Source organism: Hesperophylax consimilis, chromosome 16, assembly GCF_061612785.1.
Source record: "Hesperophylax consimilis isolate HC1 chromosome 16, BYU_Hcon_1.0, whole genome shotgun sequence".
NCBI classification, from domain to species: domain Eukaryota; kingdom Metazoa; phylum Arthropoda; class Insecta; order Trichoptera; family Limnephilidae; genus Hesperophylax; species Hesperophylax consimilis.
Window position 1 is genome coordinate 3,704,386 of NC_142851.1, and position 11,809 is coordinate 3,716,194.

Genomic DNA, 11,809 nt, shown 5'->3' on the forward strand with positions numbered 1-11,809 from the left:
TCCGAAAATGATGTTTCTTGCTACCAATCCACGACATCTCATGTGAGTATTATTGTTTTATAATGAAGAAAATGATTCAATCCTTTTGCCTCAGTATTATTGTGAGCTTATTTTTATAATCATTGGTGCACAATTTTTTATAATTTTTATAATAACAATTTCGTTTACAGGTTAGAGAAAAAATGCTAACGCCGGAAATGGATACTAGTGAAATTACATTATTCGAGGGTTGTACTATTATTTTGGACTACTTTGATTGCAGTAATAATGACGTTTTTGTGGAAAATTTTGTACCAGATCAATACTCAAATTTCGATCAGGTAAAGATCATAACTTAACAATTACAAATCAAATTAAAGTAAGGTTACTATTGGTGATTCATTATTTTACACGATGGTAAATGGTAGATTTTGTTGAAATATCATGAATTCATAATTATATTATTCAATTTCAGGGAAATGGCTTAGTGAAGGCACACTACATGAGAGCGAAAATGGTGCGGATCTTGTGCCTAATAATATTCAGATTTCTGTGGTTAACGAGGACAATGAATAAAGCGAAATTATAATAAGCAATGATGTTATTATACACAGCGACCAAACTTCCAATGTAAATGGCAACAGTGAGACAGTTACAGTTGAAAATACATTTGGTAATAATGAAATTAAAATTGCTCCCCTAAAACGTACTCGCTGGACAATATCTCGTCCAGAAAGTTGGTCTGTAAATGTAGAAAAAGATAAACGCAAAAAATGTTTACCTTATAAATCAAGGAAAGGAATTGAAAGACCAGCAAAGCAACCAAAAGTGGCATGTAATAATTCATGTCGCTTTAAATGCTCACAGGTATTTACTGAAGAAGAAAGAATTGGAATATGTAGAACTTTCTGGTCATTGGATTATGATAGGCAAAAGGATTTATACATTGGTAATAAAGAGCAAAATTTACCATTAAGAAAGAAGTTGCAAACAAGAAAAGGAAATCGACAATTGTCTAGGTCCTATTTCTTCAAGAAAGGTGACGCAAGGGTGCGAATTTGTCAAACTTTCTTTAAAAATACACAATACATATTGCACCGTGTTTGCAATACGAGTTTTGCTAATTCTGCAAAAGGTTGGTGTGTCCAAATGGTCATGCTCTGGTTTGCACCAGCAGCAAAACCTTTTGCTATTTTAGCAAAAAGTTAGACTTTATTTCTCTCCGTGCAAGTCTCGTGGATAGTTTACTTAAGAAAAACATCGCTTCGTTTATATTAATATTTCATAGAAAATAAATTGAAGTCGGAAAAAGTACTTTAAAATTGAAATTTAAACACGCAAAAAGACTTAACACCGTTATATTATTCCTGTAGTGATGAGAGACTACGTGGTAGACCAGAAAGAGAATTTGGTTTATGCTCGTCAAAAAGCAAAACAAGAAAAATTAAATGTCTTCTGAATTCTCGAAGTCCACAAGAACTCTCGCATGCTACTCAAATCAGCTTGAGGTCACATGGAATCGCGGGATGCTGCCAAAATTATTCACGAGGCGACTGAATTTTCACCCAAACGAGCTACAAAGATGAAAAATATTATGAAGGATAACAATTTAAAACCAATCCCATATTCACCCCTGGAAGTTCTGGCTTTCGTAATTAACATTAAATTCACCAAGCAGCAATATCTTAATTTACGAAATGGGGCAAAAGAACGGAGAGCAAATATTTATTCCTCATACAAAATAAAAATAAAAATCAAGGATAGGTATTATCCTCTAAGGGATTCACTCATGATAAGGGAAGTGTCTGCTGAAATTAAGTTACAGACTATTTGTGATTTTACAGTAAGTCGACTGCTAACACATCAAAAATAAGTTTTGGATAATTATATTGATGGTATTGATACTTTAGAAATGATCTACAAATGGGGGTGTGACGGAAGTTCACGACAAAGTACATATAAAAAAATATTTTCTTCAGATTATCAGGAATATGATGATAGTCAACTGTTTATGAAAACATTAGTCCCCTAACAACTGTATGGTTTCAGTGAAGGTAAAAAATAGTACTTTGGCAAAACCCGAGAACTTCATCTACAAGGTTTTGTAGACCTATCAAATTTAAATTTGTCAAAGAAACGACTACCGTGATTTTGGCGGAAGTAGGAAACGTTGAGCAGCAAATCATGAATCTTGTTCCCTTTAGTGTAAAGGTAAATAACGTCGATTATCGTATAAAACATAACTTATTTATGACCATGGTGGATGGCAAAATATGTGATGCAATAACAAAACACCTCATCACAACTATGCTATATATGTGGTGCTTCGCCCAAAGATATGAATAATATAGGTAAAAAAAAAAAAAAAAAAACAGCTATATATCACTCAAATACTTTGTCGATTTTTTATCAATATTAAATTTGCTGAAAGAACACAACAAATGCGGACAACTAGAATTAGCTCTACATTGAACTTTGTGGCGGTACATACTAAAACTTCTTTTGGTCAAAGAAATTATTTATATCAGGCACCACTTATCTTTAATATTCTTCCAAATCATATTATGTCTACCAATTCCTTAGTTAAATTTAAAAAGTTAATTAAGGTTTATGTATTGATTGTCTTAATATTTTTTCATCCTTGTCCTTTCTTAAATAATAAGATTTTATATAAGTCCCATTTGGTAAAAACTGAATGTCACCCTATCTGTCTTTATTATCTACTTTGCTTCTTCTTTTGAATAATGATTAATGATTAGTTATAGTTCAAATATTGTTACAATATACTGTCAAATTACCCATCTGGTAACACATCTAATACTCATTTTTTCTTTAATTTTGATCTATTTTGTGTTTGTATGTAGAATTAATTTATGTTTGTGATACTCTTATGTTTGCTTCACTCAAATGTAAATTGTTAACCTCGATACAGGCTTAGTCCTAGTGAGGTTGATTTTTATGTGAAAAAAAAGTGTTTTATGTATAGTGAGATGCAATAAATAAATAAATAGGTACCCAAATTAAAATAAAAGTTTACCTGATCCATCAACATACAGATTTGGTTTATCCACACTGCACGCCTGGATCAGATTTTTTTTAATGTTAAATTCACATAGCTTACAGGCTTGACATTAAAAAGTGGCAATGAGAGGAAAAGAGGATAAAGCTAAACTCGCTGAGAGGAAAAAGAGTATTTTGAGAAGATTTCGCAGTGAAATGGGATTGATAGTAGATCAGCCCAAACAAGGAACTGGTTCTACAAAGGACGGCAATAACGCTCGACGTTTTTTTAGAAATCCTGAATTATCGTCTAACATCACTGGCATAGATGTTGATATAATTCGGCGTTTTTCAGTCATTCCACACACACTGTCCCGTGGAAATGATATTGATTAAGAAAAAATTATTAAATTTACCGGAGAAACAGCGGAAGTCTATGTAAAAAATATGCGTGGTACTACATGCCAGCAAGTATCCTTAAAATTTTGGCTCACGGAGATGTTATTAGTTCTTGCATTGTTCCGATAGGACAAATGTCAGAAGAATCTCAGGAATCTCGAAACAAAGATTATAAAAAAATCAGTAAATTTCATACTCGAAAAATATCGCGTATCTGCACAAATGAAGATTTGTTTCGTACACTACTTATAAGTTCGGATCCTATAATATAAAACTAAAAGTTGCTCTTCTCAAATTGAAAACAACAAATGGAAAACTTGTTGCCAAAGAATTGGCGCGAAAGGAAGTAGTGTAAAAATTAGGCAGTAGCTGATCTCCGAGAAGATGACGTCGATCCGTTGAGTGGTGAGCGGAGGTGCGACGGGAGTGTCAAAAACTGCACTGAGAATGACCAGTAGTGACTTTAAGTATTTGATTTCAATGGCCTACGAGCTTGCCATTCGATACAAGATCGAAAATATTCCAGAATCTTGGAAAAAAACGGAAAGGGTGGCAAAGATTGGTTTGCCGGTTTTATGAAGCGCAACGCGATTTTGTCTATTCGGAGTCCTGAGGCGACCAGCTTAAGCAGGGCAACATCCTTTAACCGTACTAATTTCCATTCATTTTCCGAAAAATATCAAGAAGTGCTTCAAAGATACAATTTCCCTCCGAGTAGAATCTGGAATGTTGACGAGACTGGAGTCACTACGGTGCAAAATTCCAAGAAAGTGGTAGCTCAACGAGGTTCCAAGCAGGTGTAGGGGCAGTCACATCTGCAGAACGGGGTACTCTCGTCACAATTACGGCAGCGGCAAATGCTATTGGTAATTTCATTCCATGCATGTTCATTTTTCCGAGAATGCGATATAGCGATTTATTCGTCCAAAATGGGCCGCCCGAGTGTAAAGGTTCTGGTAATAAGTCTGGATGGATGACTGAAAAAGAGTTTTCGCAATTCATGGACCACTTCATAAAACATGTCAAACCATCCGAACATGATCCAGTTTTACTGCTGTTGGATAATCATCATTCTCATGTGAATGTGGAGGTTGTCACCGAGGCAAAAAAAACAACCACATCATACTTTTGTCTTTCCCTCCGCATTGTTCCCACAATCTTCAACCGCTAGATGTCGGTGTGTATGGACCGTTGAAGAATTACATTAGCCGGCAGCAAACAAACTGGATGATTAATCATCCTGGAAAAAACAGTGACGATCCATGATCTCCCTGGAATTGTGAAAGAAGCATTTCCTCTGGAATTCACTCAAAACAATATTATCAACTAAAAAGCTGGTATTTGGCCGTGCAATGAAGATGTATTTCAAGACTGTGACTTTGCCTCATCATTTGTTACTGATCGTCCCAATCCAAATACTGCTTCGATGGAAAACCAGGAATCACTTCAGCCCGGAGATACTTCTATCAATCCAGAAGAAGTATCACTAAATTTAGAATCCTCAATCCAAAATGAAATTATTAGTAACATGCCTGATATTTACATAAGTATTTCGGAGGTTATTGATCAAATATCACGCGTACCATCAAATGAGCCGGAATTTTCAAACGAATCAAGACCATCTACTAATAACAAGCCCGGACCATCAAATGAGCCAGGACCTTCAAACGAGCCAGGACCTTCAAATTTGCCAGGACCATCAAATACAAAGCCTACAGAAAAGTTTAATATTGAAAGCATACGACCGCTTCCAAAAGCATCACCACGTCTTGACTCCAAACGCAAACGTTCAAGAAAATCAACGATCCTCACCGATACTCCAGAAAAATTGGCCTTAGAGGATGATGCCAAATTAAAGTTAACCAAAAAGATAAAAAATAGTCAGACGGAAGCGAAAAACAAAGTCAAAGGTAAAGGAAAGGGGAAAGGCAAAGGCAAAGAAACCCGGAGAGCAGAAGTGAAAAGAGTAAAGAAACATATTCTGCAGGATGACAGTTACGAAGAAGCCTGCTTCTGCTTAGTTTGCGCTGTGTCTTATAACGAAGACACATCTGGACTTGACTGGATACAATGTATTTTATGCAAAATATGGGCTCATATCACCTGTGATAGAGGTGACACCAGAAAATACATATGCCTCAATTGTTTCTCGGATGATGAGGGATCGTATTCCGAATAACTATTGCCTATCATAAAAATATACTATCAAAGTTCCTAACATAGTTCCTATCATAGTTCCTATCATAAAAAATACTGTTTCATTTCAAATAAATATATCTTTAATATGAATTACTTTTATTTAATTATTTCATAGAATTTTAGCTTCTGTTAATAATTGCCCCTTGCGTTAATACTTACCCCAGCTCCGTTAATATTTACCCCAGATACGGGGTATGTATTAACAAATGATTTTATTGGTTTTGATGACTCTGTCTCTGAAAGGACTTACCTAACTGATGATTTTTGTTACTAATATCATAGCTGAATAACCAAATCATGCTATGAATAAAAAATAAAAAAACAAAAACAAAAACAAAAAAGTTCATAATCATTGAAAATATAAACCATATTACAAAATTTGTTAGTACCAGCCCCGCCCTCCCCTACTTCGTTATGACTTAATCGAACCATTGTACTATACGCATTTTTCAGTAATTAATTTTGTTTTAAAAATTCTGTAACAATGGCTAAAATAAATGTATATTTTTTAAAGTATTTTTTTTATTACATTGTGACCCTTTTGCATCATATGCCATGAAAAAATATTTTTGTCTAGCTAGATCGGGATTTGAGACCACTGTGCGATGGGGGAGGAGATGGGGCAGAGTCAAGTGAGGAAGCCTACCTTTCAATATATGCTCAAACAAATGTCGTTTTTGATAGTTATCACCTATCCGAAGAACTATGATTAATAAAAACAAAACAAATTTGGATTAGTTACAAATTTATTAAAAATATATTGCATTCTAAAATATAGTTCGTATAAAAATATGTTTTATAAGACAGATATTAATATAATGGGTACACTGTTAAGTTAAGTAGTTATTTTCTATAGAATATTTTTAGAAAACTTTGTGTGCAGTATTTTCAAACATTGTGTAGGTAGGTACAACCTTTACATTAGACCTAATATTAATTATTACTATTGAAAATCACTATAGCCGCTTGACTGTGGTACTAATTAATGGCTTATGAGATTTTTTTGTGAGAAATAAAATCATAAAAATATATGGCCCAAATTTAAATAATCAGATAAAAAGAAACACTGTTTTCAAACATAAGAGACACGTTTGAAGACACTCTTTGAAGAAAAATTAGTATTGCTAATTTATTAAGAATCTCTTCAAATTCTTGGTAACCCAGTTAAAAGCGGGATTGCAGACACAATTCTAAAATATTAGATTTTTTATGAATACGTATTCCGAAATCGTGTGACACATTCGTATTTTACTAAAATATTATTAAGAAACCTATCAGTTTAATCGTTAAGGGCCTGCTACCCCGTTTTAGGCTGGATTACGAATAATTTGAAGAGATTCAGCAATATTCAATATTAGCCATTTTTCTGCGTGCGGGCGACGGTGAAATCAGGAGTAAAACTAATTTCAGATTGTTTTATATATGTATCTACAAATACTTTTAATAGAGCAAGATGAGAGCTGTTTAATTTTAGATTGGCGGTGTCCAATAGAACTAACAAATTTCAGACAATTTTCACAGAAGCAGAAAGTTGAAAAGATAGGTTACTAAAGTTTTTAAACTGATATGTGTACTCGTGCGCTCGATCGATAAAGGTGTTATCGATAATGTCGATAACTGGTCATCATTCCCGAGCTCGACTGCAGATCGCTAACGTACAAACAATAGTTCACGTTTAATAAATTCAGAACACTTATACCCGTATTCAGAGTCGATCCTTAAAGTTGTCTAAGTCAAGTGTCAGCCTTACCTAAGCAAAGGTAAGAACCGTCCTTACCTTTAACGCTTCTATACAGAGTCCACACTTTGAGCTTCCTTTCCTCAGGTAGAGACCTTTTGTCTACGCCGAAAGAAAGGTGTGACGTCATCCGAAACTTGTCGATGTCCTGCTTCTACGGAAACAACATGCCCCGTTTTGGGACAATCTGTGTGTTTATCTATGCTGTTGTCTATGGATTTAGTTCAAGCGTCTGTCGTAAATAAGTAAATAACATCGGCCTGTCAAAAGTCTCTGTTACATCTTCAGTTGAGTGTCTCGAAAGTTTCCTTTTTAAACAATGAATTCTCGTATTATAATCACGCCGAGTGAAAGGCAATGTTTATTAGATTTAATAAACACATATCCTGCCGTTGCCAGCATTTCGACTAATCATCTGCAACTTGGCGAGAAGAAAAATGCGTGGGCCAAGTTGACAGATGATTTCAACTCAATCGCCGGCAATCAAAAGGTTTGTATCTTTTGTAATTGAAATACTAACTAGCCATCACGCCGTTTCCCCACAGGGATACTCTTTTTTCATTCATATACATACTCTTCTATTGTTCCGATTCCGTAATACTATTATAATACTGTATTATTGAATTCCTTCTTAGCGGACCCAAGCGCAGCTTAAGAAATGCTGGGACAACATTAAGTCAAAAAGGAAGATGGAGCTCTGCGAGGAAAAGAGGAGCAGGATGAAGACGGGAGGGGGCAGGCTGTCGCCAACTGTCTCTGATGAGCATCATCCCGTTGACAGCGTGCTGGACTTGGCCACCAACGTTGAACTGAGCTTTAGCAACGACAGCGATCGCGGTTAGTTTAAGAAAGTTATGTGAAATATTTTGGCTACTTGTTTATTTAACTTTGACCTTATTTCTTATAAAGTATTGTTTAAGTTTCAGATACCGCTGTGCCCAGCACCAGCACGTCTGCTTTATTCAGCATGCCATGGACTGACCAGTCGACGGAAGTGCCGGTGTTTGGTAAGTCAATTTTTGATAATATAATTGATTCTTATCAATTCAAAATGTGATTTGTTGTTAGATGGTAGTGTTCGCATTTCTCTGTAGGAACTTATTACATAATTTTATCAGTTGTCATGCTAAATCTTAAATAATTTTCGAGATAGAAATATTGCAAAAGTGTTTTTAATTTTCAGATATAACAAAAACACCGGAGGAAAGTTCAACGCCCCAGCTCAAGACGAAGACACGTCGCATTATAGCCAAGAAAGGTGACTATATTTACCTCTCTATTTGCTGTGATTACTTGCATTTTCGTACAAAGGTTCAAATAATGCTCGGAGTTCGGAGAGCTTTACTTTAACCTCTCGTTTTCCACCATAAAGAAAGAGGGGCCCTGTTGAAGATGCTGTGTGGGGAATGTTTTTGAGGAAGGAGTGAAAATGGGTCTTGAAGAGACCAATGTTGTAGGAGGGAGGAAAAACAGAGGCCAGCAAATCGTTCCACAGCCGAGCTGTTGATGACAAATGTCATCCGTGTACATGCAATGAATATGCTAATATCGATCACTTCGTCGGTAATCTGGCCTCATACAAAAGATGCATTAAACTTAATTTGTTTGCTAGTAGGTACCACGATAATACATCATGTAAACATAATATGCCTACCAGTACTGCACTCCAAAACTATTTAATGTACTAGAAATCATAGGTACTTGAAAAATTTATCAAATCGGATGACATAATCCAGGATTTCTTACTTTTTATATTTAAATCTTTGTGGGTACCTTTTAGAGATAATTTATATTTCTACATTTTTTCTGTTTTTTTTCTTACTTTAAATTTTAATTTTTACTTGTAATTTATAGTTTGCACTTTATATTTACTTTACACTTACTTACTTTACTGTGTAAATAAATAAATATGTTGGGCGCGTGTTTGGCGTGTTTCCCGACTGTGCACTATGTCATGGGGCACAGAGTGTTATTTACACAAATAAACCTGTTATTTACATTGATGACTAATCAGCTTGCAATTTTGTGTTGTTTCACTAATCAGCTTGTAATTTTGTGTTGTTTCAGACTTGATACCATCTAGTGGGCAGGTGGTTCGGGACGAGGGCCAAGTGCGTTGCCTCAGAAGCACCAATCTAACAAAGTACGATGAAGAAATGCACGTAGTAAGGATGGAGACTGCCCGGGAGCAGAGAGAGACTGCCCGGGAGCAGAAGGAGACTGCCCGGAAGCAGAGGGAGACTGCCCAGGAGATTGCCCGGGAGCAGATCGAGACTGCCCGGGAGCAGAGGGAGACTGCCCGGGAGCAGAGGGAGACTGCCCAGCAGATTGCCCGGGAGCAGATCGAGACTGCTCGGGAGCAGTCGAAAGGAGCTCGTCTGCAGAACGAACTTATAGAACTACAAATAAGAAGAGCGAAGGCAGAATTGGAAAAAGAGCTCGCCAATAAATAAATATGAATAAAAAATATATTAATCTCCAATAAATGTTTTATTTATTTTCCATTCTGTTTCAATTTTTTTGATAATGGACATTATTAATACATACATAGGTATATATTTAAGATAAACCCTTGTGCTCTTTCATAATTCAATACACAGCATAATTATAACATATTATAAAAAATATGACTTCACTACTCATTACATTAGATAAGGTGTCCTTTCACAGCATGACATTACACAGCACAATTACTATGCATTAAAAAATATGACTTCATTAGTCATAACATTAGATATGGTGTCCTTTCACAGTTCAATACACAGCACAATTACTATACATTATATATGGTGTCCTTTCACAGTTAATTACACAGCACAATTATTATACATTAGATATGGTGTCCTTTCACAGTTCATTACACGGCACAATTACTGACGTCACTATTCATTACATATATGGTGTCCTTTCACAGTTCATTACACATCACGTAAAATGTCTTTGGATAAATGCATCTCTTATCGTTCTGCCTGAAGCAGACTGCACCACCGAATTGACAGGTATATTTATACCCTCAAACCGCCCAAAATGCTGGTCGTTTGACGATATACATAAATTATGCAAAATGGCACACGCAACGATAATGTTTGTAGTATTACTTAGTTTATTTTCTAATTTCCTCCTCAGACAAGGAAATCTCCTCTTCCATACACCAAATAATCTTTCGACTACATTCCGTGTGGAAATTTGCGCCTTATTATATTTTTCTTGCCCTTCATTTGCAGGATTTAATACTGGTGTGAACATATAATTTGTCTGGCCATATCCGCTGTCCCCGAGAAGAATGCCTGTAATCCTTTTCTCCTCAAACTTTAGGCGGCACGCGCTGTTTTGAAATATCCTGGAATCGTGGGTAGAACCAGGCCACCTGGCAACTATGTCCAAAAATTCCAAACGTGGACCTGACACAGCTTGCACATTCAAGGAGAACCATCCTTTCCTGTTGCGAAAAGATTCCCCTATTGTTCGGCTTGGGCTCTTGATGGCAATGTGTGTACAGTCAATACATCCGACGACTCCTGGAAATTGGGCTCTTGAATAGAAGAGTTTCCGATTTTCAGCGTAGTCCTGGGGCCGTTGAGGAAAATGAATAAATTCAGTTATCCGTTGCGCCAATCTGGAGGAAATCTTTTGCACTACTCTGCTGGAGGTTGGTTGGCTCAGTTTGTGTAGATCTCCCGCAACAATCTGGAATCATATAAAAATATGTAGGTAGTTAATGAACATTGAAAATAATACAAGATGAACACTCCATCTAGATATTTTGTACATCTAAGGGCATCTGGTTAATTTTAGGTTGACATCATGTTTTCATTAAATAATATATGCATTCTTTCATTCTTTGTCGATTTCAAATCAGTACAGACATAATGTAAATAACAAGTTTCAGCATCACAAAATGTAATATTTTCGTTTCACAAAAGTAGAACATAATTTGACAATAGATATCTAGTAAAAAAGACGCATTTACCTGATAATTACCAGTAGCGTAGAATCGCAGCGCGATAGCTACCTGAATAACAGGAGGTATGGGCAAGCCTCTATTATTAACTAAAGCGTAATTCGGAAATAATAGAGGAATTAATATATGCATTACAGTTGTTTTCTCCAACCGATAACGATCCTTAAATTGCCGGTCACTGTAAAACTCCACGGGATTTTCAAAATCGCGTAAATAACGCCGCACGCTGCCCATATTGTCCGTGCCAACGTCGTCACGTGTATTGTATGGATCAACGATGTAATCCAAAAACTCGTTATCCATTTCCATGATCTCCATTTCCATAATCTGCATCTCCATTGTTTTATGTTTTCAACAGCAACAACCGCAACAACTGGGAACAAATCACCGACTTAGCAAGGCAAAGGTACCCTACCCACCAACCTCGAGTTTTGACAGCTAAAAGTCAAAGTAAGCAAGTATGCGCGTGCGCAGTGTCGTAGAGACTTCCATAGTGACGTCTCTGAATACAAAATTTTTTGAAATCTTGAGAA

At 36.0% G+C, this 11,809-nt stretch overlaps 1 protein-coding gene across 2 annotated transcripts; it reads left to right on the forward strand.

The window, feature by feature from the left end:
• The first annotated feature begins 7,271 nt into the window (after positions 1 to 7,271).
• LOC149416573 (uncharacterized) lies at positions 7,272 to 9,784 on the forward strand. Of its 2 annotated transcripts, none has more exons than XM_089640821.1 (5): positions 7,272 to 7,805; positions 7,951 to 8,152; positions 8,236 to 8,322; positions 8,499 to 8,573; positions 9,383 to 9,784. In XM_089640821.1, exons 1-5 carry the CDS (start codon positions 7,635 to 7,637, stop codon positions 9,766 to 9,768), a joined length of 921 nt encoding a protein of 306 aa, XP_089496947.1. In that variant the 5' UTR covers positions 7,272 to 7,634; the 3' UTR covers positions 9,769 to 9,784. The 2 variants fall into 2 exon arrangements, with proteins under 2 accessions (XP_089496947.1, XP_089496948.1); XM_089640822.1 differs by having other exon boundaries at positions 8,242 to 8,322.
• The last annotated feature ends 2,025 nt before the right edge of the window (positions 9,785 to 11,809 follow it).

What these genes read in the sequence shown, in the direction of transcription:
- LOC149416573 (XM_089640821.1), top strand. Translation starts at nt 7,635, where the DNA reads ATGAATTCTCGTATTATAATCACGCCGAGTGAAAGGCAATGTTTATTA. An exon ending in CAATCGCCGGCAATCAAAAG is followed by an intron (nt 7,806 to 7,950) that starts GTTTGTATCTTT and finishes ATTCCTTCTTAG; the next exon opens with CGGACCCAAGCGCAGCTTAA. An exon ending in TCGCATTATAGCCAAGAAAG is followed by an intron (nt 8,574 to 9,382) that starts GTGACTATATTT and finishes GTGTTGTTTCAG; the next exon opens with ACTTGATACCATCTAGTGGG.